The following is a 26675-nucleotide window of genomic DNA, read 5'->3' as shown; positions in this document are numbered from 1 at the left end:
GCTCTTGAAATATTTTTCTTTTTAATAAATTTAAGTTTTAATTATTAAAAAAAAAAATATTTAATAAATTATATCTAATTTTTCTTATAATCCACAGCGATCTTACGGGCAGCAACTTTGAAAACATAAATGAGACCTTCTTCGAGGGACTGCCCGAGGTGAAAAGCTTGTAAGTAAACCCTCACTCTCACCCTTAGGCTTAAGTTATCCCAAAGAAACCCCTTAAAATGTCATATACTATATAGTGTAATGGTATAAGTAAGACAGTGGAGGGGGGATTGTGTAATATCGCCGGCCATTTCATCCTTCTGGCTCTTAATTAAAACTGAAATACAAGCAGGAGGATGACTCTGACTGCGCGTTGGCGTTGCAATTGAATGCAAAAATGGGTGCAGGAGGAGTAGGATGTGTGCTTGCGAGATGTTCAAATTTTTAAGGGATCCTTAGACTCCTCCGGACCGCAGTGAATATTAGCGCCATGCTGTGTCCTTAATGTTGCCTTTAAGTGGTCGTCGTCGTTGTGTCAGTATCACTGGTGACCATCACATGCGGGCGTACATACAAATTACATACAAGCCTAGACAGGCAGGAAGGATAAGCCCCATGAGGGGACAGCAGGACATTGGGACATCAGGACATACCCAGCAGAAGTTCCCTTAACATATGCGCAGTCCTCGGCATAGCCATCCTCGTCGTGTTCCAGTTTATGTGTCACTGTGCCAAAGGACATTCTGGCTGGCCATGAATAGTCCTCAGAATCAGGTCCTTGTTGTTTTAAGCTCACGCACGAACTAGGTATAAATTTAGCTGACTGATATTGCTTATACACGGAGAGAAATTCACTAAGAAAGGGCATTGATTAAAGAGAAACTAACACTTAGGATGAGCAACATTCTAAATCGTATTTAGAGTGTAGCTAAAAGTAGACTTTCTCGTTTCCCATTGCTTGTACATTGCAGGCAACACGTTTTTGGGGGCTTTTTTTTTTGCTTATACACGAGGAAAAATTTGTTAAAAAAGGGAATTGATGATGAAAAGCATTCAAAACCTTTCTAAAAATGCAGCTAAAAATTAGATTTCCTCGTTTCCCCTTGCTTGTACATTGCAGGCAACCTATTTTTATTGTTTTTTTATATTAAATTGCTGTTGAAACTTCTTAAGTAGCTAGTATATATTTTATTTAAAATATATAGAAACCGAACTCTTGTATCTTTCCGTGTTTTATATGGTTTCAAACATTTTCTGGTTAGTTTTAACATTTTTCCTGTGTTTTTTTGGGCGCAAATTGAAGTCGAAACGTTACATTTTTGTAAAAAACCCCACCGCCAAGTTGCAGAAGGCAAGGATAAGGACTCCATTCCACGTATTATCCTCCCGAGGATATTCTCAACAAGTCATTCAATTGCAGACATTTATCTTGCCACGATTTCGTGGGCCAGATTTCGCGAAAATGAATATTTTAACGGCACAACAGAAGCACACAGAAGCCTGCAGGCAGGGATTCGCCTTTTCTGTATTTTGTTTTTCTCGTGTTTTTTTTTATTGCCTTTCTGGGAAATTCGAAACTTGCTATAAATAGGTGACATTTCCACACAGGTTTATCTCGATTTTTTTCGCCCATAAATACTAGGTGCCAAAAAAACAAAAAAAAAAGGTATAAATAAAAATAAAAATAAATTTATTGCCCCATTAGGTGCCGCCAAAATGGTAGACAAATTCGGTAGATTTTGTTGTGGTTTTACTAATGGCCTGGCAGTTAGCTTTATTAATTGAGTTTATTCGGTGAATTAAGAAATAAATTTGAGTTGATTGGTTATTAAATTAAAGGTATTTTTAATTAAGGGAAATATAAATATATAAAAAAGATAGATTATTAAATTAAAGTCTTATTAATTAAGTGAAATATAAATAAATTTAAGAAAAATTTTAATTTATTAAAGTATTATTATAATAGTAAAATATAAATCAATTAAAAATAAAGGTTATTAAATTAAAGTCTTATTAATTAAGTAAAAATAGATAAATTAAAAATATAGGTTATTAAATAAATTAATTATTAAAAATATAGGTTATTAAATTAAAGTCTTATTAATTAAGTAAAAAATAAATAATTTAAAAAGGTAGATTATTAAATTAATTTATTTATTTATTTAATTAAGTAAAATAAATTAATTAGTAAAATAATTATATTAATTATTATAAATTATATAATTTACAATAATTTCTAAAAAAAAAAAACATGTATTTAATTTGTAATCTTTTAGTGACCTTTTCGACTTAAATTGAAATTAAATTAATCACAGAAACTAGACAAATTTAAATTTAAAACAAATATGCAATTTAATTTTGTTTTTATGTTTCTACTGAGTTTTCCGTAACTTATTTTTGGCCCCTTATTTGCTTAGACAAATGAGGCTAAAACTTTCTGTATTTTTTTATTTTATTTTTGCCAAAAACAATAGACAATGGCGAAAACAAAGCATTAATGCCATATAATGTGGCCATAACTCGTACCCTTAAGAAAATGTTGAAAACTTTGTCCTTTGTGTGAAGTTTACAATTGAATCTCGCATTTATTTATTTTATTCACTCACAAAAATTCACTTTGCAGAGTTCTGAAGTTCTGCGGAATCCGTGAGATTGCCTCGCACGCCTTTGATCGCCTGGCGGACAACCCACTGAGGACCCTGTGAGTATAACGTATCCTGGTGTCCCCCCCTTCTTCTCCGCTCAACAATAACTCATAATTAAGTCTCATTATTTATGTGCACTTAACAGTTTTCGACTCACACTTCACGCTGCAGTTTATTCCTTAATAACGTTTTTTTTTTGTATTTTTTCTCTCCTTTTTTTTAATGTCCTTCCAGTTATATGGACGATAATAAATTGCAGCATCTGCCGGAACACTTCTTTCCCGAAGGCAATCAATTGAGGATTCTGTAAGTAGCGTGCTCTCTTCTTCACTTCCGGTGTCTATTTAAGCGCCATGTTCTTTACGATCAATTTCCGGTTATGATAAACGGTTTACAGTGCGGCTCATGAATATATTTTGGGCAGGGAAAATATTTTTTGACGTTAAATTAAATTTGATAATTGATTTTTACTTTCGAATGTTGGAAGAAACAAAATTAGGAAATACTTTTCTAAACATTTTTGGGGTTATTTGAATTTTTCTGTGATTTTTTTATGTTTTATTTTTGAAAATCTGATTAATATTAGGATCGAAAATTAAAAAATTTTTTTTTATTTGATTTCTAAGAAAAAAAATTTTAAAAGCTAAACAAATTGTAGTGTTCAATATAACTTTATTTATTATTATTAATAATTATTAATTAATTATAATAATTTAAATTAGTATTAATTTATTAATTAATTAATTACATTATTAATTAATTATAATAATTAAAATTATTACTAATTATATAATTAATTATAATATTAAAAATTATTATTAATTAATTAATATTTAAAAATAATTAATGCAAAAACATCTCAAATTCAAAGCTCGTTTTTAATTTAAAAAAAGGCTCAAAATTGTTATAAAAACATCTAAATATTTAAGCTCTTTATTTATTTAAAAAAACATTTTAGTTTGCCAATAAATTCAATAAATTTCTATATTAAAAAAAATATTTTCTTACTTTTTGATAATTTTAAAAAACGTTTTCACCCTTTATTTCATACTTTTCCTTATTAAAAAAATATTTTAAAATATATTTTCTGTATACAAAATGTTTTAAATATTAATTTTCTATATAATCTCCTTAAAATAACAGATTTTAACGAAACCCACTGTCCTTCCGCTTGTTTAGACCACCGTTTTAGCCCTACTTACTACCTTAGTTATAAATATTTTAGGCAATTGCTTTGTTGCCCCCAATTTATGCTAATAAAAACAGTCATAAATGGCGGAACAATTGCCGATTTGTGCGCTCGAATGCTAATTAAGCATAAATCAAAATTAAACACTGTTTTAGCTAGAACATTTTGTGGGCTTAAATTAGGGCACAACTGTACCGCAGAGAGAAGAGAATATTGCATAATTCCAGGAGCCCAGTTTATGCTGCGATTAAAATAGAGATTCAGCCCGAGGTTGGTAAAAATGACAAAAATCCAGTAATTGCCAATAAGCTGTATAAACCCGAAAAACTGATGCTAATCGCAATCATTGCTGTCAGCCTTTTGTGGGCCCATAAACTTAACCCATTGTTGCCGGCAGAAGAGAAAGAGAAAACGAACCTTTTGCCCAAATCGACTGGCATTCTTGTGCCGCTTTTTCCCACACATTTTATTTTTATTTATTTTTGTCCGGCCTTTGAAGCATGAAAATATTAGCAGACAGACGGTTAAAAAAGTTTTTGCAGCTTGTTTTGTGCATTGAATCGCACCGGAGCTGCCACGCCCCCTCCTAGGACACACAGTGCCCCTGCAAAATAAACCAAAAAAAAAACAAGAAAAACAAACGACAGCTGGCAAGAGACCGAAAAACAAGGTTAAGAGTTTCATCAGGGCTTGCTCTTATATTTAAGGAGGTTTTGAAAACGTTAAAAAAAATGTTTAAATAAAAAGAAAATTATAAAATATTATTTATTTATTTAAAAGTAAAAAAAAAATCTTAAGAAAAATTCAACTAGAACTTAATTTTGTATTTTAAATGAATTAAAATAAGTGTTTTATTAAATCTTTGGATTTTTTATACTAAAAATTATGTAGCATACTTATAGAGCGCATTTTGAGGGATTTTAAAACCGTTTTTACTGTATTTATTTAAATATTTCAAGTATTAAATTCATTTTAAATAAGTTTTTGTGTTTTAAAACTAATTTGTTTTTTAATTTCTATTAAATTTATATTTAAAATTTTATTTATTTATTTTTTATACAAATTTAATTTAAAAAAGTGTCTAAAAGTGTGTTATAAAATTCTTAGGTTTATATTATTTCATTTCTCTTAAATTTCAATTTAAAATTTTAATTATTTAATTTCTATTTTAAATCAATTTAAAGAAGTATTTTATAAAATTCTCAGTTTTTTTCGCATTTCAGGCGATTTGAAATTCAGGATTTCTTTTGTTAGGTTTAAAATTTTATAAAATACTTTCAAAACGCATTTCCCGCGATTTAAAATCTGTGTTTCATAAATATTTAATATTTTAAGTATTAAATTCACTCTGAATATGTTTTTAAGCATTTTGTTGATTTAATTCTTTAATTTTCTTGGTTATAAACTCACCTTTAGTCAGAGTTTACCATGCCAAAAGGCTTTAAGCATTCATCATACCCCACCGGACACAGAGTCCTTGCAAAATAGACAAAACTGCCGACACACAAAAACACATAAACAACTCAGTTACACTTTTTGCGGCAGCTCCAGAGGAAGCTCCGTGGTCCGGTGTCCCGGAGAACGTAGTTGGGTAGTCCGGATTCAAAGGCACAGCTGCACTTGGCGTTGGAATGAAAACTTTTGGACAATTTTTGGGAGGGGGTTGGACAGTAGGTCCTGCCTCCTGAGTCATGTGTTACTGCCGCTTAATGGCTAATTAAAATCGAGATATATGCGCCGACGACTACTCTCCGATGGCGGCTTTTGTTGCCAACTTTTTCGTTGCATTAAAATGAGATTTTCCATCTGTTTTTCGTAGAATTTTGGCACGCAACCGACTGCACAGCCTGAATCGCAGTGATTTCCACAATCTACAGCAACTGGAGGAGCTGTGAGTGTCACAAGAAAATAAAAATATATATAAAAATATATTTTATTGGATGTATAAAATATATTAAATATCTTTTTAAAGGGACCTGCGAGGCAATCGCATTGGTAGCTTCGAAGCGGCGGTGTTTGCGGAACTAATAAGCTTGGAATTTTTGTAAGTAGGGATTCTTATATATATTTTTTAATATATTTAGGTATATTTTTAAATATATTTTATATATTTTTAAATATGTTTTATTTATTTTTATTTTTGAATACAATTTTTTGTATATGTTTTTTATATATTTTTTATATATTTTTTTTGTATATAAATGAATATTATTATATATATATATTATATATATATTTATTGTATTTTTTTTTTAGATATCTCAACGAAAATCAAGTAAAACGTCTAGATGCCGAAATGTTTCCCAGGACTTTGCTCCGCCTGCACACACTGTCCTTGGATCGCAATCAAATCGAGGATATTGACGCCAACACTTTTCATTTTCCATGCCTTCGACATTTGTGAGTAGAAAATGAGTGGGAAAAATAACAGTATATCAGGGGGGTAAATAGAGAAACATACGGGATATATATAGATGAGAAACTGTAGTATAAAAAGGGTAAAGAAGTGGGTAACTACACACACCTATAAATACATCAAGCTTTTTTCTTTGACTTCAGATATCTGGCTGGCAACCGACTCTCTCACATACGCGACGAAACCTTTTGCAATCTTAGCAATCTCCAAGGATTGTAAGTATACTTATGAGTTTTTTAAAATATTCTCCAATATATTTATTTAATTTATTTAATTTTTAAAATTTTATAATTTTTTGAGATTAAAACTCTTAATTTTTCAAGTTAATTCTTATAATTACTTTATTTTTTTTTTTTTTTAATTTGCCGTGAAATCCACAAAAACCAATACTCAAAATTCAATTTTAAAGCAGTGTATTTGTTGTAAATATTTAGGAAATTAATTTTAATATAAAAAAAGGCATTTAAAATAGTTTTTAGCTTAGTTAAAAATGTAAATTTGTTGTAAATATTAAAAACAGCCCTTTAAAGTAGTTTTCAGCTCTGTTAAAAAATCATTTAATCTCATAATTGTCCTGTTTTTATATAATTTTTTGTTATTTTGATATTTCTATGACCAAAAAACCCTTTTAAAAAATATTTTCAAAATTATTTTACCAGCTTATTTGTAGCAAAAAACTAAATTTTAAAGAAAAAAACCCTTTAAAGTAGTTTTTAGCTCAGTTAAAAATATTTTATTCTCATAATTATCCAGTTTTTATATAATTTTTTATTATTTTGCTATTTCTACGACCAAAAAACCCTTTAAAAAAATATTTTAAAATTTATTTTACCAGCTTATTTGTAGCAAGCAACTAAATTTTAAAGAAAAAAACCATTTAAGTTTAGTTTTTTAGTTTTTATCCCCGTTAAAGCCCATTTAAATATTCCCTAAAATACCCCAAAAACCCATGTACCCCATTGAAAAATCATAAATACGAGGGACAAAGTGAACAAACAAGTGTCAGTCAGTGTGACCTCTGATGGATTTTTCCATCTTCCATCTTTCATGGACCTCCGGGACCTCTCGGACACCCTTTTGTGATCCTGAAATAGCAGAAATCCAGAGGAGGCTGCCTGCCTGCCTGCCTGCCTTGTGGCAGAAAGTGTCATTTGGATTTATTGCCGTTTAAGTTTAAGCAAGGAATTTAATTTATCAATAATGTTAGGGGTTTTGGCCAACGGAATGCTGACAGTTTTACGCAGGCCACAAACAAAAAATTAGGAAAAAAAAACTAGAAAAAATAGAAAAACTAGGAAAACCCGAATCCCTGTAATGCATATTGAGTGAGGAGAAAACCGATGAAATCAAGGAAATCAATGGCCAAATATCTAAGCAAAAACGTGCCACAGCATTGCCTGAGCAACTTTAATGATGAAACAGCAGCTCTGGAGCTTGGATGCCTTGCTCTAAGCTCCAAATCGATGCCTGGACCTAAGCTCCTGCCACAACCAAGCGACCAATTCCAATTCCAATCCCAAATGCAAATAAGCATACGGGAGGGAAGATGCCTATAAGCGTGAAAAACAAGGCGAAACCAAGTCCCCATTTGCTTAGACTTGGCTGTTTTCTTTTTTTTTTTTTTTATGCCCCTTTAGGCCATAAACCCGCGTTACCGCGTTACCGTATTTCCACTTTCTCACTAGCTGATTTTTCTTGATTTTTTTTTCTCCCCTATAGACACTTGAACGAGAACCGCATCGAGGGTTTCGGACTGGAGGCCTTCGCCTGTTTGGGCAACCTCACATCGCTGCTGTTAACGGGCAATCGCTTCCAGACGCTCGATCCGCGGGTCCTCCAAAACCTGAGCAGCCTGGATTACATGTGAGTCCGCTTTACAAACCACAAAAACAAAAAAAGGCCATCTTATGAGTCAGTGTTGGTCCAAGAAATCAGGGAAAAGACTTCTAAAAATAAAAGGTTTTTACAGATTTTAAGGTTTACTTGGTAGACTTTACCTGAAAACTGGCAATAAATATTATTTTATGGCTTTTAAAAGTCTCTTTAAATTTATTAAATATTATTTACTCTCCTGAGCAACAAATGTTTGAGTTTATAAATTTAAAAAATCATGTAAATGAATAAGTAAATAAGAGCTTTCCCCAGAAATTGCTGTAGAAGTAAAAAATACTTTAAATTATGCTTAAAAATTGTTTTAAAAATTTAAAATAAAATGAAAACCAAAAATTTAAAATAAAATTAAAACAACAATTTTTTAAATTAAATTAAAACCAAAATTTTAAATAAAAAACTTAAAACAAAAAATTAAAAATAAATATTAAAACTTTAAATAAAAATTAAAACCAAAAATTTGAAATAAAATTAAAACCAAAAATTTAAAATAATTTTAAAACAAAAAATTTTTAAATAAAATTAAAACCAAAATTTTAAATAAAAAACTTAACATAAAATTAAAACCAAAAATTAAAAAAAAAAATTACAATTTTAAATAAAGATTAAAACCAAAAATTTGAAATACAATTAAAACCAAAAATTTAAAATAAACTTAACACAAAAAATTTTTAAATAATATTAAAACCAAATTTTTAAATAAAATATAAACCAAAAAATTTAAATATAATTAAAACCAAAAATTTTGTAAATAAAATTAAAACAAAAATTTAAAATAAATTTAAAACCAAAAATTTAAAATAAAATAAAAACCAAACATTTTAAATAAAATTTAAACCAAAGCAATTTCTGTGGCAGTCTTTTTTAGGTAAATTTTCATGTTAAATAAAATTAAAACAAAAATTTTAAGCTTGAAACCAAAGCAATTTCTGGATTAATCTTGAATTTTTAGGAAATTAAAAATTTAAATAAAATTAAAACAGAAATTTTAAACTTAAAACCAAAGCAATTTTCTTGGGTAAATTAAACAGTATTAAAATTAACCGAAACTATAAATAAACATAAAATATTACAACTTAAAACCCAATCAACAAATTTCCACATTTTAAAGAAAAAACCAAAACCAAAACAAATTTTCCTTGAACATTTTCCAAGCAAAATTATGGCACCACTGACTTGCCAGCCAGCCATTGGCACACACTGTAATGGTTATAACCCTTTAATAAAAAACAAACAAATGTCCTTTGGCAGTTACTTCTCCTGGTTCCATCTGTGCAGCGCCGCCCTCCATGTGCGCGTCTGCGATCCGCATGGCGATGGCATTAGCAGCAAGCTGCATCTCCTGGACAACCAGATACTGAGAGGCAGGTGAGTCCAAGACCAAAATATCGATTTAATCAAGCTGAGAGCCAAGGAGGTGAGAGAGAAGACTGTGTGTTTGTGGTCAGCTTTTGGCTTCATTCAGGCAGCAATTAAATCATTGTCATCATTATGGCCAAGAGCTTGGCTTGCAATTAAGTCAAGGAGCAAATGCAGTGTCCTGGGACACTTTTAAGAATCAGGAGTTGCAGTTTGTGGCAAGGGAAATCAGATAATATAACTTGATTTTTAAATATTTAAACCTAAATAAGGATGTTATAGGTATAAAGAACTTCCTCAAGATGGGTTTAGTCAATGCAAAGTCTCAAGAGGAATCTATTCTACCTTAAAAATCACTAATTCTTAATCCAGGGAATTTGTATATATTTTTATAACTCAATTTTTAAACATTCAACCATGGATAAAGGATGCTACAAGGACCTCCTTAGGAGGCATTGTACATTGCCTGATGTAAACGCTTGTCGACTATCGAAAGACGAGCCTGAATTTGATGTTCCATGCTGCTGGGCACTGCTGCCATGTTGCCTGGCTCATGTTCCTGTTCCTCATGTTCCTGCTCCTGGTCCATGGCCACGTTCTGGAACTGCCTCAAGGGTCCAGGTCCAGCCTGGCTGCCGGGTTGCATCACCAGCACAGCTGTTTCGCCAACACCACCGGCACTGTGTCGTCCACTGACCAACTGCGTTCCATTCAGTTCAATCAACATGGTTTCAACTTCTTAATTTCTCTTTCTTTTTTTTTTTCGTAGTTACTAAATTTGGTTGCTTAATTTACTGAGACTGAGTTTCCAGAAGACAAAGTGAAAGAGGGCTACCAGGTAGATATTCTGAAATGAGACTTTTAGGGAAAAGTTTACTAGACCTTGGGGAATATATTTTCTATATTTTAGATTTCATAGATTCTCTAGAATTTAGGAACACCTTTTAACTACAAATTTGTTCTTAATTTGACTTAAAAAACTTAAGAATTAATTACCGTTACCCATCTTATATTTTATATTATTATTTTGGCACAAATCCCTATACTGATTCAAGGAGATCCTGATCCTGGGGTCAGCGAAATCCAACTTCCCTTCACCTAATAATACGTTAATATCTCATCAGTGACTGATAGAGAGCATTTTCAAGTGTTTCTGTCTTTACTTTTTGGTATTTAAGCCAAGTTTTAGCTACTTTGGCCAAAGGCAAATATAAGGCCAACTGGGGGAAGGGAGCAGAGCTACCCAGCAAACGGCAACCGGCAACCGGCAGTCACTTGTCATCAAGTCTGCTGAGTGATTATCTGGCTGCCTGCCATCGTCTAGGATGTGTTGTTATTCCTCTCCCTCTCTCTCAGTGTGTTGGAAAATGAAAATTACGTTCGCTTGCCGGTCTTGTTTGTTTGCATTTTCCACACATTTTCCCAGCACAAACACACACTCCTGCAGCACTTCATCTCTTCATCTCCTTTGGCAAGCAAAACGGGAGCTGCTACTGCTGGCTCCTGCAGGCCACGTAGCCTTCAAGGATGCCAACGTGGCCCGTTGAGAATTTACTTGGCTGCTTAGTACATTATTTCATTATGCCAAGTTGACGTTTTCATAAAAATTAAATACTTTACTGGTTAGGTTTTTCAAGAGTCTCCCTTTTTCACCTGGTTATCCTTCCAATTTTGGTTTTCCTTTTAAAGAAATTTACTGCCTGTCTTATCTTTACTTTCTAGAATTTATTTTCACTTGAAATTGGCAATTTCTTTTATTTTAAATTAGTTTCCAAGGTTGACATAGTTTTTGTATTAGTTTCCCTCTCAGTTTCCCTTGATTCCCCTTTCAAGGCCTGCAGTTTTTCCCCCTTCAATTTTCCATGCGTTTGGTCAAAGCATCCTTTGATTTCAGTCACAACCTGCACTTGGGCATCAATCATCATCAGGGACAATGAATGGGAAGCGGAGCAGGCACTTGGTTTGGCATAAATTAGGCATTATATGGAGTGTGTGTGTCTCCCAGGGTGTCTATAATTGTCCTGAAATCAGCAATCGTTGATGGTGATGGTGATGGTAGCCACTGCAATAATGAGACAGACACCCAGGCAATTGGCAATTGCCACGGCCACACAAAATACAGGACGCAATACAGAACGCCACACAGGACGCCACACAGGACACACAATAGAACCACAAGGATCTCCTACCAGAGGGGGTTTGCGACTTAAATTTCCTTTAATTGCCCGAATTTATGGCTGGCTGCGGTAGCATAGGGACAATTGTCCAGAGTCAAGGTCAAAAAAGATTCGCTTTATTATTGCTGGAGTTATAAAAGGAGAAAGGGTATATCAAGGAGCTTTGGTTCTCTCAAGTAACTTGCATAAACAGAGAGCAAAATTTGCATATCTGTGTTATTATAAATTATACGAAAAATAAATAATAAATAATAGTACATTTTAATTTCAATTAATTTATAGTAACAGTAATAGTAATAAATAAATATTAAAAATTTAAATTAATAATAATAATTTTCAAAAATAATATTAATACATATTAATTAATATTTTTTCAATTAATTTTAATTAATTTCAGAAAAAATTAATAATAAATAGCTAACAAAAATTTTAATTAATATTTCTATTTATAATTTTTTACTGAAATTAATTAAAATAAATTGAAAAAATTATAATAAATTTCAATTAAAAAAATAATAATATTTACTTAAATATATATTTTCTTAATTAATTTGTAAGTGAAAGAACATTTTAAAGAAAAAGTGTGAAAATTTTTAGTTAAATTTATTTTTTGCTCAACAATTTCCCTCGATTTCCACATTTTCGACTTGGTACCCTGATCCTATTACAAAGTTTAAGGGTAAACAAAGCTTCGGCTACCCGAGGTTACATTTCTTTCTTTAAAAAATTCCATGCCTGGGTATTCAATGGTCGGCTCTCTCTTCAGTCTCTTGATAACTTCCTCAGCTCTCTTTTCTTGACTTTTCTTTCCTTTAACTTCTCTTCCTCTTAACTTTTCTTCCCTCTCCCCCAGCGTTTGGGTGATGGCCTCCATTGCCGTTGTGGGCAACCTTTTGGTGCTCCTCGGACGCTACTTCTACAAATCCAGAAGCAATGTGGAGCATTCACTGTACCTACGACACCTGGCCGCCAGCGATTTTCTCATGGGCATTTACCTGACGCTGATTGCCTGCGCGGACATTAACTTTCGCGGCGAGTACATCAAGTATGAGGAGGCCTGGCGCCACAGCGGTGTCTGCGCCTTTGCCGGTAAGTATACATAGTAAGCCTCCTTTTGCAATTATCTTTTTGCATTAATGCTCCCGTGTATATTGCGTAGGCTTCCTCAGCACCTTTAGTTGCCAGTCGTCGACGCTGCTGCTCACCCTGGTCACCTGGGACCGTCTGATGTCTGTGACGCGGCCCCTCAAGCCACGGGACACGGAAAAGTTTCGGTAAGTGTTTTGAGGAAGAGAACTACTGGGTAAAAGTCACGCTCCACAAAGGATAATGTGCACTCTGGAAGATTTTATTTTATATATTTTTTTTACAAATTAAAAAAGGGAAAAGAAGGCTTTAATATTTTGAAGAAAGTTTTACAGAAGAAACAGTAGAGTTTTTTATTAAATTTTTAGGTTGTAAAGGGAACTTTTTAAAAAGTATTTTTTAGGTTTTAAATAAAAGAAGTAAATTCAAATAAATAATATTAATATTTACCTGAAAAAACTCCTGGACTCAAAGTAGATTTGTCATTTTAAACTAAATTCTCCTTCTTATTTTTATAACGAGCTTTGTTGATTTTAAGAACAACAACAAAAAGTTTGTCTTCAGTTCGGAATCCAATTATTTAAATTACATTTCCGGCACCCTTAAAAGCTGGCAGGCAATAAGCAAATATTGTTGATTTTCTAAGCACTCAAAATTCCCCGAATACGAATTAAATTGTGTGTTTATCCGAAAACAGAAAACTTTTGTCTGTGGAGGTTTATTTGTTTATACGCCAGGATATATGTACATACATATATATAGTGCACTTTCATTTACAGCTTTTATTATTGTTTAATTAAGAAAGAGAGAAAGGATGAGATGGTATTATTGTTTAATTAAGAAATTTAAAGGATAAGCAAGTTTAATTTTAAAATAATTATTTTAAATCAAAATTCCTAAATATTTGTATTCAATTTTAAAATAATTATTTTAAATATAAATTCCTAATCATTAGTATTTAATTTAAAAAGAATTATTTTAAATATAAATTCCTAAATATTTGTATTTAATTTAAAAATAATTATTTTAAATATAAATTCCTAAATATTTTATTTAATTAAAAAAAAATATTTTAAATATAAATTCCTAAATATTTATATTTAATTTAAAAATAATTATTTTAAATATAAATTCCTAAATATTTTATTTAATTAAAAAAAATTATTTTAAATCTAAATTCCTAATATTTGTATTTAATTTTAAAATAATTATATTGAATATAAATTCCTAAATATTTGTATTTAATTTTAAATATACATTTCTAAATATTTGTATTTAATTTTCTCAAAAAAAAAACCTTTGATATATCCTTTCCCTAGCATTGTCCTGCGCCTGCTGCTGCTGTGGGGCATCAGTTTCGGCCTGGCAGCGGCACCTCTGCTCACCAATCCCTACTTTGGCAGCCACTTTTATGGCAACAACGGTGTCTGCCTGTCCCTGCACATCCATGATCCCTATGCCAAGGTAAGCTAGTCCTTTTCTTGATAGCACTTTTTAGTATATATTTTTTTTGCTATATCCTTTATAGGGCTGGGAATACTCGGCTTTGCTGTTCATCTTTGTCAACACCTTGTCCCTGGTCTTCATCCTGTTCTCCTATGTGAGAATGCTGCAGGCTATCAGAGATTCTGGCGGAGGAATGCGGAGCACGCACAGCGGCAGAGAGAATGTGGTGGCTACCAGGTGGGTGTCTGTTTTATATTCTATATATTACATAGATTTAATTGTGATTTTTTTTCTTAGATTTGCTATAATTGTGACCACGGATTGCGCCTGCTGGCTGCCCATAATTGTGGTCAAGGTGGCTGCCCTTTCAGGCTGCAACATCTCACCCGATCTGTACGCCTGGCTGGCGGTGCTGGTCTTGCCGGTTAACTCGGCCCTGAATCCCGTGCTGTACACCTTGACCACGGCTGCTTTCAAGCAGCAGCTGCGTCGCTACTGCCACACGCTGCCCAGCTGCTCGCTGCTGAACAACGAGACCCGCTCCCAGACGCAGACGGCCTACGAGTCGGGATTGAGCGTAAGTCTGGCTCATTTGGGTGGCGGTGTAGGTGGTGGTGGTGGTTCTGGCAGAAAGCGACTCTCCCACCGGCAAATGAGTTACCTGTAGAGGAGAGGATGCGCTAGACGACGATTTGTGATCTAAATAGTTAAAATTTTATTGTAATTTCTAAATTATAAATACATATTCAGATGTTAGTTTGGAATGCTTGGCATCCCGTAAGTTCCCGCTACTCCTTCTCTAGGCACTGCCCTGCGGCTCGGTGGCTATATTGAGATCCGCCTGGATGTGATATGGTCCCTCATTGACATAGGCCGTAAAGCGCACTGTTTCGGTGGGTGTAAACTCCGGGCTAACCGACAACAACTCTAGAATTTCCCATTTCAAAAACTTGACATCCTTGTGTAGATCCTTTTGACGTGAAAGTAGGAATTCCACAGCGCCGCCAGTATTCCTAAGAGCCTCCACACCCCAGCGATATTTACACAAGGTCTTTAGCAAGGCCAAGGCGGCCAACTGGAGGTCAGGAAAGGGTGTATTGATCAAATCCATGATGTAGTTGGTCTGCAAACCGCCGGCAAAAGCCTCATACCAGCCCCTGAGGACATTGCTGGAGGAGAAGAATCTAGGTTAAAGAAGCCACAAGCCCGGTGATTAATAGCTAAAACCTTACTCAATCTCCTTGGTGGGTGGCATCGTTTCCATGGCATAAATCACATCCAGCGAGTTGAGCAGCCTCACTTTAATCGGAGCCGATAGCTTCTTGGTATACCCACCATACTTGATCATCGTTCGCTCCATGGCCGGCTGGAAGTTAAGATGCAACAGCATTTTACCCTGCGGCGTTCCAGCCAAATTGGGCAAAGTGTCCAAAGCCGTGGGCAATATAGTCTCATCCTCCGACTGCAGCTGCTCGAACAGACAGACCAACATATGGGAATAACCAACGATGATCTTTTGCGGCTGCACGGCAGCAATTTTGCCAAAGAATTTCATAATGCTCGGCACGAGTAGCGCGTCCAGGGGATTCTCCTCCAGTCGCTGCACCCGATTGCTTATCACATCGAATACCCGGCGACGTTCCATATACGACAGGCCATGATTCTGCTCGGCCAGTGGCACTAGAATCTCCATGACGCTGGCCTGCAGCAGGACATCATCATTGTCCAGCTCGCTGAGCGCTGCGTCCAATATAAACTCAACGTAGCTCAGCGAGGAGGCACTCGACTTGGACAGATTGACGGCCAGTTCGTAGGCTCGGCAACGTACAATCTCGTTTTGCTGCAGCAGCTGCACCAACTTGGCCTGGACACCAGGATCATTCAATCGCTGGATCAGCACAATCGAGAGGATTTGAATGGCCACAGCACTGGCCTCCGTCTCCGTTTGCTTCAGCTCGTCGAGGACCAGGAATAGGAGCTCATTGTTGGGCAGCTGTTGAATCTGACCCGAGTGCACCTGGCGGAGCAGCTCCCGGTGCAGCAGGTTCAGCACCAGCGAGCGCACGGCCGGATTCGTGTGGGTGAGACCGCGATTCAGCAGCCGTGGCAGCTCCACGTCGCCCGTCTCCGGTGCCATTAGGTGCAGGCAACGGTCCAGTAGCTCCAGTGTCGCAGAGACCATACCATCCTTGGGCGCTGCCGGGTCTGATCCTCCGATTTCCGCACATTCGTACAACTCGGGAGCGGCCAGCACGCGGCGGGCGATTTGTTTGGATGGCGCCGACTTGTTGATTGCGGTATTCAGGCCGTTCAGGGTCTCCAGGCGCTGGGCCTTCGATTCCAGTGCCTTGAGCTGGGCTAGCCACCAGCTCTCGTCCATTACGTTGCGTTTTTTGGGGAAATTTATTTAAATGACAGTCCAAACGGGCTAGTGTGACCGTTGCTCGGTTCGGCGGAAATATCGATGGTCACTGCGAGGGCTTGGGAGCTGCCACCTAGTTACGAATTCTCTTAGATGTGGTGAATTTTGATTTTAAAAAACGGCAAGAAAACTGGATAAAAACGTGATAAAAACATTTGGAAAATTGCGAAAAAAAAACCTTGTCGTGCCGTGGAAAACGAAAATCCGGTCCAAAAACCGGAAAAATCGTTGCCCGGGATGCCTTACGTTCGGTTTTTCTTTTCAAGTGCGAATGAGATAGCGCGAGTGTCCCGTTTTTTCCGCCATGTTCTCGGTTTCTTCTCCTTCCGATCTTTCGAAGCTTGAAAAGCTGAGAGAGAGAGAGAGAGAGATAGAGAGAGAGCGTCAGCTGCTCGCCGCTCACAGCTTCGCAATTCCTCCTTCATTCCTTTTTCGCTGAAAAATTGTTCGGGACGAAAACCGCGTGCTCCTCCGAAAACGGGCTTTAAATGCGGAAAAACGGTCGGAAAAGTGCGGAAAAACATGGTCGCGACGTAAAAAACGAAAATCCAGACGAAAGCCGGTAAAATCTATGCCCAAGCTGCATAGTATTCGGTTTTATTTCGGTTTTAGTCTAGACCACGTAATTCTTCAGTTGGAAGACGCGCTCGTGGGAAAACGGATAAAAAACGCTCGGAAAAACACGGAAAAACGTGGAAAAACATTGTCCCATCTGGAGAAATGAAAATCTGAATCAAAGCCTAGAAATCTACGCCGGGACTCCGCGGAGCCCCTTAGTTTTTTATGCAAGCGCAAGTGACGCCGCATGTGCCAGTCCTTGCAACAAGTCCCGTTACTTTCCGCCTTGCTTTCGTGCCCTGCTTCTTCCTTCGGTAGGTTTTGCGCAAAGCGGAGAAAAATGTAAGGAAGAATGTGGAAAACGGGCAAAAACGGTCGAAAAAGTGCCGTTTTTTTTTTTTTTTTTTTTTTTACTTTTTTTTTGTTGTGCAGGTGCAAGTGAAACAGTGTGAGTGTGAGTGCCAGGCGATGTGTTAGATTTCTCCTTTCTTTCTTGTTCTTCTTCTTTCTTTGCCCGTAAAGCGAAGCAGAGAAAAGAATAAGGAAGATGAAAGATGGTGGACAACGGGCAAAAACGGTCGAAAACGAACGGGAAAATCTGGTAATCATCGCCGCGCCGTGTAAAACAAGCCCCCCGGAGGGATCGGAACCGGTTCAACTTGCGTGCATCTAGGCTCCGGGCTACGTGAGCCCGGCAGACCCCCAGCCACAAACAAAGTGAGTAGCACTACTTATTTCGTATTTTATTTAGTTTTCCTCTCCTGTTTTTTTCTATTTTCTGCATATTATTTTATACATTTTTATATTTATATTTTATACAATTTTTACCGTTTTCCGAATTGAATTTAATACATTTTTGCTTAGTTATCGTTTTTTTTTTTTAACTTAAATTTTTTAGTCTGCCAAAAATTGGCAAACATTTAATTTCAAAAATTTAATTTAGTATGATTAATATATCCAAACTTTTAGGGTATAGAAACATATACTTACCGCAGTTTCCTTCTTGTTAAAAAATATATTCAAATTCAACTGGTTGTTTAAAAAAAAGCATGGTATATTAAATAGATAAAGATAAAGGAATAATTACTATTTACAGCTAGTAACTAAAGCATATCGTAATATTATTTACAAACTAATTTAACTACAATCGTCTCCCTACCACACACAGACATCATACATACATACAAAAACGTGCATCATCTTTACATATTTTAAAATGTTCTCTTCTTAATTTATTTTATTAAAAAAAAAAATAGTATAAAAACAAGTAGAAAGATAAACGAAATAACGATTATTCTGTTGCTTGTGGATTTCTTTTGGGCCATCTAAACAGTCCATAAGTTAGGCGTTAAGTTTGTGCTAATACTTTCGTTCTTTTTTTTTTATATAGTTTTTTTCATGAAGTGTTTACGTATTGATTTTGATTTCGAATCAATATTTATTCTAGTCGATTGGCAGTGTTTTTATCGATCTATGTTGTGTATGCTATATTCGGAATTTTCGGTGTTTCTCTCTCTGTTTTCTGTTTTTTTTTTTTTTTCTTACCCTAGCTTAGCGTCGGTTTAACTTATAACTTCTATATATGACAAATGAACATTTTTACAAAGAAATTTTTAAACGTTTTGGGGGCTTAGCTAAATCGTTGGACTAAAGCTCAGCACTGAACATTGGCGAAATATCGAGAAAAACAAATGGAAATCGATTGAAAATGTCACAAAAAAGTCAGGCCATGAGATATTTAGTGCTCTGGGTGGTTTATAACATAAGGTATAACATTTTTGTGTGTAACTCTCTACGTGATTTTTTAAAATTTTATAAATGGTTTTCGTATTAAGTTATTTCCGATCTCGCCTTTGATCTGAACTGAACTTAGCCTGTTGCATTAAGTAAACGAAATGGCACATTGAACCACAACCCATATGATCCTAACCCCTCTTCCCCGCTCACATGTGACCCCACCAGGCGGCGCTTGCCTGATAGTAGCCATCGTTGCCCCAGCTTAGGATGCTCAGCGGTGGCGGTGGCGGCGTTAGCGACTCCACATCCACATCGCTGTCATTATTGTTGTTGTTGTTGTTGCTACTATTATTATGATTATTATTATTGTTATGGTTGTTCGGAGCTTTGCGCCAGCCCTGGCGTGAAGGCGGCGCACCGGTAACAACCGAGGGTAAATGATGCAATGCAGCAATTAGACGGCGTCGCCGCCTACGCCTCCGACGCACCAAATCCCAACCAACGGTGCCCTCTTGTTAGAAAACATGATGGGTATTCTTTGCCGCCAGGAAGGGTTTCTCCTCGTTCATCTTCTCCAGATTGCCGCTAAGCGTGGGATCCGTTGGACGGATGCGCTTGAAGAAGCCACACTTCCACAGGCAGTACGTGAAGAGGGCCAGCAGAAGCAGGCCACCAACGATGCCCAGGATTATAATTAGCCAGGGTATCGAGGTATCGCGCTGCTGATTCCGTAACTCTGGATAGGCACGGGTCTCCACCTGATGGGACATGAAAATAATCATTTGATTATTAAATAATTTCTAAAATCCAGAATGTAGATAACCCACCTCGCAGTTATTACGTTCCATGACCTCCACACCATAGTCATCGGGTATTTGCGCTGTCGCCGAGGATATGATGCGCACACGATCCACTCGAGGGTATTCATTGACCAGCGTGGAGTTCCACAGGCGAGCGGTGACCACCACTTGGGCCTCGGACCGGGCGGGCATGTTCCAGATCTCACAATCGATCTGAATGCAACGCGCTGTACCCTTGTTGCACTCCAGCTCCACGATGTCCTGCTTCTTGCCATTGCCGTTGCTGTTGCCGGCGGAGTTGGAGTTACCTCCCTCGGGATCGTATGTCAGACGCTCCAAGCGGGTGACACGCTCCAGAAAACTGCGCTTTATCCGGTTCTGGTGATGCTGTGTTCTTTGGCTGGAGTCCTCCTCATCGTCGGAATAATAGCTTCTTTGTGTGTGCTGCACCATCATGCTCTTGTTGTGCCGCCTTCCACCCACCGTTGATGGATACATACGCATCTGGGCTGGGGCACTGAGGTAACCTTGAGCCTCCCTCGAGCCCGTGGTCAATCCCAGTGGATTGACATACTGGGGCGGTACGCGACACTCGCCTACGCCCACCTCAACGGTGGGTATTTGCTCCAGATACAACAGATACTGATCCAGGCGATTGCTCTGGGGATCACTGTACAAGGCCAGTGGCCATTGGATAACCATGTGGACCTTGGGCGCTGTCGAGGGACCATCATTAAAGACGGTGAAGCTATGGCTAACCTGAGAGCCCACATCTTCCATTTCCATGGGTGAAGTAGAGGAGGAGGAAGATCCATCCGAATCAGGTCCCGAAATCACACCTTGATTGCTCTTTTTCACGGTGGCTGAACTGTAGAAACTTTGCTCCGGCTTGGGCCAACCCCGGAAATTGAGCTTGGCCTGGCGCACAACCTTTACATGAAGATCCCGCTCTGGTGGCTCAGAACCCACCAGTTTGGAGGTGGTATTGGCAAAGATATGGAACAACATGGATTTTTCACCGGGCTCCAGGCCCTTGGGCTGGAACCGAATGGTCACAAAGGTGGTGGCGCCACGCAGCATTGGGTTGCCCAGACTGCAGGCCACCAGGGTGGTATTGAAGCTATTGCAGGTGGCATTGGTCTGGAAAGGATTATCATAAATTAATTTGGAAATAAAGTAAAAAGGAAGAAGATTTTACTCACCGGCTTCTTGGTGGCCACATAGGAGACTCCCGCCTGATGCTGGATAAACAACTGAGCCTCGTAGGCCGAATCCGCCAGATTGCTCACATTGATGCGCACCTCCAGCTCCGTTTCGTCCAGGATCAGGGTGTACTCTTCCTTTCCGGAACGTGTGATATTCGGCTCTGCCCTTATAATCAAGTTACTCTCACAGAGATCATCATCGCCGCAATCCTTCTGGAAGGTGCCCTCGAAATCAATGTGTGCCTGGGTCTGATCCAAGATAGGATTGAGGTGTACCAAAGCGGATTCGGCCAGAGGTGGCTCCACCAGCGAATACTTGAGCCGGAAACGAACCGGCGTCTGTATATCCCTTGTGTTGGCCTTGATATAACCCGTGACCCTTTGACAGGCAATCTTTCCATCGGTTCGGACAGTCACCACGCGGCCGAGGACATTGCTACGCTTATTCTCGCGATCAAAGAAAACTCTGGAAAATTTCTTGGCATGATCAAAGGTCTCAGCCTCGACACTATAGGCCAGACGGAGTTCCTTGCTCTTCTCATCGTACGGATCAATGCTGCAGCAGGCATCGAAGGAGAAGCAGGTGAGATTGCTGGAGGCATCCGCCTTGCAGCCGGGCTGATTGGGATCCATGTTGCGTAGCTCCTCCCTTAGGACTTTCGTCTGGATACTAATGATAGGTCGGGCCAGTAGTATAACTGCCGCCGAGGAGTTGAAGGCCCCAATGACCACATCCGGATACGAGTTGTCATCAAGATCGGTATTGCCTGAGATGGAAATGCCAAAGGTGCGTATCGGTGGCTGACCCCGGGGCATAATGCCACCCAAGTCCGAGGCTTGAATCTTCTGGGCCGGCTTGGTGTTGAGTCCCTCGCGGGAGCCCAGATAGATGTACACAACGCCTCTGTCCTCGTAGGGTGCACCCACTGCCAGATCATCGCAATGGTCCTTGTTCAGATCCCCGATATTGGCCAGCGCCAAGCCAAACCTACTCTCCAGCGTCCCCGTTAGCCTCTGGGTATACTTTAGCGGCAGCGAATCCTTTTGATTCTGATACACATACACAGCTCCACCCTCGGATTTGCTAAAGTACAGCGGAGCGGCCACAATGAGGTCCGGTCGAAGATCGCCATTCACATCGGCGGTGGCCAGTTCGTAGCCAAAGCTGGAGCCAAACTGTTCGCCATCGAGGATCATGTGCACTGGTATGGGATTCTCGCTGGATTTATCAAAGATCACAACTTGGCCATGACCCTCGGAACGTGGTGCTCCTGCCGCATACGACATGTGACCAAAGAAACGTCCACCTGTTACGGACATTCCCAAGTAACTGTACTTGTCCACCGGGGAACCCACATCCGCATGATTGCTATAGTAGGTCGTCTTGTCCCGCTGCAGATACTCGCCGCCCACCTGGGTCACCCAAATGGAGCCGCGCCACGTGGAGGGTCCGGGTGAGCCCAGCACCATGGTGTCGTCGTCGAGGAGGGCGCCCGATGTGCCCGCCTGGCACATTCCATAGTCCTCGTGTTGTCTGTTAATGGGGATAAGGAAATTAAATTAATTAACTTTAAAATCTCGAAAAGTATTAAATGTCTTAAAATTTAAATTAAAATTTAAATATCTTTAAAACAATAATACATTAAGAAAACCCCCCAGTAACTTTCATTATTTCGAAATTTCAAGCAAATTTTGAAAAGTTTGAACATAAACACACCATTAAAACCCCTGGAAAAGTCCAAGGACATTTCTTATCTGCATCGCGAACCCTAGTTCCCTCATTGGTCCTGCTTATTCCCGTATTGGGACACTAATAGATGACCATAGACAACAAAGGGACTCTTTGGCGTTGGCCTATCTTTATTTCCCTGTCATTTGCCTATTCCCGAATGGAACTAAGTGTGTGTGTGTGTATTTGGACATTAATGGATGACCAGGGTCAACAGCTACGGTGGTCAGGTCCTACACCTGGTTTAACTCCACCTCCACTGGATAATAGTGGCGTGAGTGCCCCTCTACCTAATCCCGAATCGAGTTTGGACACGCAACTTCCAGCTGGATGAAAAATTGCATATTCAGAATGATGACAGGCCTCCTCCATGACCCACCGCTCCTTGATTTCGGTCACCGCGTGGGTGCGGATCGTCCTCGTTTCATTTAAATAAATTAAATTTCACCTTTATGAGTGTTGCAGGAACAAAAACGACGTCATCGGTGTCACACTTGAGGTGGTGACCCTGCCGCCTTCCCATAAAAAACAAAGAAAATAAATAACAAACCACACACGCTGCATGCTAATTGGTCGAGAAAAAAAACAAAGCACACCCCGCATTATTCATCGCTGGAGATAATTCACCTTGACACTTTTCCCTGTTCCCTATTTCCTTCATTCTCCCTTTCCCCATTTCTCCCTGGCAGGAATATAAAATAAATATAAAACTGACCCATGTCAATTTTGGGGGCCAGGGAGTGTTATGATTACCTCAACCTGCCATAAATATATCCATGAGACCTAGGACAACTTTTAAGAAATGCATTCTAATATAAACTAGAGATAATAATAATAATATAAGTACTCAAAGGAATTTGTATAATATATATGAGAATATATCTTCATCAATCTGAATTCGTAATTTTCCCTAAAAGCTCTTGGAAAATCCTCTAGAGTCTCACCTAAATTCTCTACAAAAAACTATTTAAAATCTCAATATAATCTTCCTTGAATCTTTTTAAAATCTATCTAAAAAAAAACTCTCTTAAAACTCTGTAAAATATAACTTAAGGATGTTTCAAATCTTTCCTATATCTTTAACTACATATAATACTATACAAGAAATATATATACATGGAAATTCAGATGAAAACTCCATTGAGTAAGAGCTGATTACTTCAGCTTACTAATCCTCAGTTGTAGGAATTGATAATAAAGTAATTTATTAAGAAATATAAGAATTAAAAATAAAATATCCTGAACTGAACCTATAGTATAACTATGAAACTCATGAAAATTCGTGATAAACTGGTATTATCAATTTATTACTCTTATGGAACGATATGTATGAAGTATTACTCACCGTTTTACAGGCCGCCCTTTACAAGGCTCGTAGACCTCTTCGAACTGCAGATCGTTGGTGAGGAGATAGCACAGACCCTGACCATGACGATTCTCCCGTACCACAAACATATAGCGATGGGCGCAAACTAAAACCTAAGAGAATTGGATGAATAGAAGGGATAATGGATATGTATTTTTAAATAGGATCAATATTTAAAATTAAATATAAATTTAAAGAAGAAAAATAATAGGAATATAAATATATAATTGGAGTATTTAGAGTTAAAGGATATATATATATAGCAAAAAAGATACTCACCTTGCCGCCAGATCCATTGGCCTGCAAAGGATTCGATCTCACTGTAACCCCCATCCACTGGCCCTCCTTGATTTCGTCATCTGAGGGCGGTGACAGGATTTCGCTATCGAAGGCTGAAGGTCATAACGGTAACGCAGGGCGGAAAATTGTGGTGATCGCGGCAGAGGGCGTGAGAGAAGGAGAGTGCAGAGAGAGGGAGAGAGACGGAGAGATACCAATGTTAGAAATTGCTAATAAAAAATGATGCAACAAGTGATTCTGTATGTGTATGTGTGTAATTTGCAGGTGTCTTTGTGTGCGTTTTGTGTACAAATGTGTGTGTGTGTGTCAGCAACAACAACAATAATATTAATAATAATAATAATATGTTGAACAACATTAACAATAACGATAGTTTATAATATATTAAAGAAAACTAAGAATAAGTATGCAATATTAACAACAAATATATGTGAGAAACAACAATAATAATAATCAATAATAATAATCATTCAAAAAATTTACAAACATTTGTACATATGTATATTCCAATTTTACATAGTATGTACAAAATAGGGTGGACCTTGGCGGGGGGAATATGATAACCTGGAACCTTGGTTATTCCAAGTATTTTTATATTTGATATTTTATTATTATTATTATTATTATTTTAATAATATTATGTTATTAATATTATATTATTATATTAATATTATATTATATATATTAATATTATATTATATATATTAATATTATATTATATATATTAATATTATATTATATATATTTATATATATAATTATTTATAATATTTTTAATTTTATTATACAATTGTTAGCTTTTTATTTGTCTTTTTATCTACATCTTTGATTAGTTAATAACAAACATATGCCACTCTAATTGCTGTCCACCCTAATGTTTAACACGAAACTGGAAATCGAAAAAAATAACAACGGTAAAATGCAAATTAAACTTGACGAAGCGGCGACTTCCAGAAACTCCAAACAATTCAATTATTTACAGCTGATTTTGGGGCAACACAACAACAACAACAACAGCATCCCGGTGTATGTGTGTGTGTAAAGCACATGTGGCGGCAAGTTGCACAAAGAAAATAAAAAGAGTAGGGGGGGTAAAACGAAATTTTGTTGATTAAACGAAGCATGAAACGAAGCAAAAGACCAAGAAAACAAAAAATGGAAAGCGCAGCCGCGAAAGAGTGATCGAGCGAGAGAGAGAGAGAGATAGGGAGAGACAGAGAGGGAGAACCGAACGAAATTGATTTAGAATGCATTTTAAAGCATCAAAGTGTTGAAATATGATAAATGATTATTACTCTGCCATAGCAAAAGAGATAGCAACAAAAAAAAAAAGCAAAGAAGAAAAATAATTAAAAGGTTAAACCTTAGAATTCTCAACTCGAAAGTTTGCCAAAAGCATTGCTCTTTTTTATATTTAAAGGGAAAATAACTTAAATCCCGATATTATTATTTTAAATATCTAAGATTTTTCTTGCTGTGTAAGTTTTTGTGGTCTTTTGAGTTTTCTTGATTTTCCTTCTTATTTTTTTTTTTAATATTTTGTTGGTTGCCTTTGGGGCGTGGGTCGTTCTTGACTGGTTTTTGACGCGTTCGCGGCGTTGCAGTGAAAGTCGCACAGCTGGTCGCACCCGCCCACTGTCACGCCCCCTTTTTAATACCCTCAAAAAAAAAAAAGAAGAAAACCCCCCTCCCGTTTTCCACCATAGGCAGTTTCCCCCTTTTCACGCATTTTTGACATTGACTAAATGGGCAAGAAAAGAAAAGACAGAAGAATTCTTCATTTTGAAGGTGGGAATGATGTGAAAAGAGGGTGATAGCTAATGTACAGTAATGCAAACAAACCCCCCACTTTTCTCTTACCCTTTCTTTTTCTTTTTTTCTGGCTTTTGCCCTGCTTTTTGCCGCCAAAAAGCAAATATACAAAAAAAACTTTTGAGCTATTTGCACTCAAGAATTCGCATATGCGCTGTATTTTTTACAGTTTGCAGTTATTTTTATGCCTCTGCCAACATTTATTTTGCCTTTCGTTGCTACACTGAGCGAAAGTCAGGCCAAATATTGGTTATAATTTCAAAGAATGATTTTTAATGAGCTTCTAGTTAGAATGTTTCCAGTGAGTAGGATTTTATATTATAAAATATTTATTTAATTTATGAATTGTATATCGTTTCTCTGCTTATTTTGTTGTTGATTTTTTTTTGTAAGTTTTGGGAAATTTGTCACGTTCTGGGGCGGCGCTGTTGGCAAAGTTTTTAGCTTGAGCTCCCCTCTCGTCTTCAACTGCTTGTTCTTCAAGCTGCCACGCTCTGATTGCCAACAAAAAAAAATAAAATAAAAAACCAAGAATTGGAAGTCTTGGAGTC

General features: G+C 37.1%; 4 protein-coding genes across 7 annotated transcripts in view; 2 read left to right on the top strand and 2 right to left on the bottom strand.

Annotated features, from left to right (window-relative positions):
- Nucleotides 1-14895, top strand: part of Lgr4 (Leucine-rich repeat-containing G protein-coupled receptor 4) — a 33604-nt gene extending 18709 nt beyond the window's left edge. For 2 of the 3 annotated variants that reach the window (XM_017174955.3, XM_017174956.3), the window contains exons 4-17: nucleotides 98-169; nucleotides 2612-2689; nucleotides 2868-2939; nucleotides 5642-5713; nucleotides 5795-5866; nucleotides 6079-6222; nucleotides 6382-6453; nucleotides 7958-8101; nucleotides 9380-9496; nucleotides 12518-12753; nucleotides 12824-12938; nucleotides 14070-14214; nucleotides 14279-14433; nucleotides 14494-14895. In XM_017174955.3, the coding sequence (XP_017030444.1) occupies nucleotides 98-169; nucleotides 2612-2689; nucleotides 2868-2939; nucleotides 5642-5713; nucleotides 5795-5866; nucleotides 6079-6222; nucleotides 6382-6453; nucleotides 7958-8101; nucleotides 9380-9496; nucleotides 12518-12753; nucleotides 12824-12938; nucleotides 14070-14214; nucleotides 14279-14433; nucleotides 14494-14863 (1864 nt within the window). In that variant the 3' untranslated portion in view covers nucleotides 14864-14895. Of the gene's footprint in view, nucleotides 1-97; nucleotides 170-2611; nucleotides 2690-2867; nucleotides 2940-5641; nucleotides 5714-5794; nucleotides 5867-6078; nucleotides 6223-6381; nucleotides 6454-7537; nucleotides 7564-7957; nucleotides 8102-9379; nucleotides 9497-12517; nucleotides 12754-12823; nucleotides 12939-14069; nucleotides 14215-14278; nucleotides 14434-14493 lie in introns of those variants that run through there. The other variant, XM_070288231.1, reaches the window with a different exon arrangement.
- LOC108080292 (26S proteasome non-ATPase regulatory subunit 5) lies at nucleotides 14888-16658 on the bottom strand. Its single transcript, XM_017174960.3, has 2 exons — nucleotides 15429-16658; nucleotides 14888-15365 (listed from the first exon to the last, which is right to left on the bottom strand). The coding sequence occupies exons 1-2, from the start codon at nucleotides 16574-16576 to the stop codon at nucleotides 14996-14998; spliced, it is 1518 nt and encodes a 505-aa protein (XP_017030449.1). The 5' UTR covers nucleotides 16577-16658; the 3' UTR covers nucleotides 14888-14995.
- Nucleotides 16659-17627: 969 nt separating this feature from the next.
- Setd3 (SET domain containing 3) overlaps nucleotides 17628-26675 on the top strand; it is a 77070-nt gene continuing 68022 nt past the window's right edge. Inside the window, exon 1 of the mRNA XM_017174959.3 lies at nucleotides 17628-17893. The gene's annotated coding sequence lies outside the window, so the exon portion shown is untranslated. The remainder of the gene's footprint in view (nucleotides 17894-26675) is intronic.
- Nucleotides 18695-26675, bottom strand: part of mew (multiple edematous wings) — a 50327-nt gene continuing 42346 nt past the window's right edge. For both annotated transcript variants that reach the window (XM_017174952.3, XM_017174953.3), the window contains 5 exons: nucleotides 24293-24405; nucleotides 23993-24126; nucleotides 20916-22452; nucleotides 19741-20853; nucleotides 18695-19671 (listed from right to left, as the gene is read on the bottom strand). In XM_017174952.3, coding sequence (XP_017030441.1) covers nucleotides 19429-19671; nucleotides 19741-20853; nucleotides 20916-22452; nucleotides 23993-24126; nucleotides 24293-24405 — 3140 coding nt within the window. In that variant the 3' untranslated portion in view covers nucleotides 18695-19428. The remainder of the gene's footprint in view (nucleotides 19672-19740; nucleotides 20854-20915; nucleotides 22453-23992; nucleotides 24127-24292; nucleotides 24406-26675) is intronic.

The sequence above is a fragment of the Drosophila kikkawai genome, chromosome X (assembly GCF_030179895.1).
Source record: "Drosophila kikkawai strain 14028-0561.14 chromosome X, DkikHiC1v2, whole genome shotgun sequence".
In the NCBI taxonomy this organism is placed as follows: Eukaryota; Metazoa; Arthropoda; class Insecta; order Diptera; family Drosophilidae; genus Drosophila; species Drosophila kikkawai.
The sequence above is the reverse complement of the archived record's forward strand: the minus strand, read 5'-3'. Positions and strand labels throughout refer to the sequence as shown.

Coding starts and splice junctions, on each gene's coding strand:
- LOC108080292 (XM_017174960.3), bottom strand. CDS start 16,576: ATGGACGAGAGCTGGTGGCTAGCCCAGCTCAAGGCACTGGAATCGAAG. Junction 15,366..15,428: donor CCACCCACCAAGGAGATTGA/GTAAGGTTTTAG, acceptor CTTCTCCTCCAG/CAATGTCCTCAGGGGCTGGT.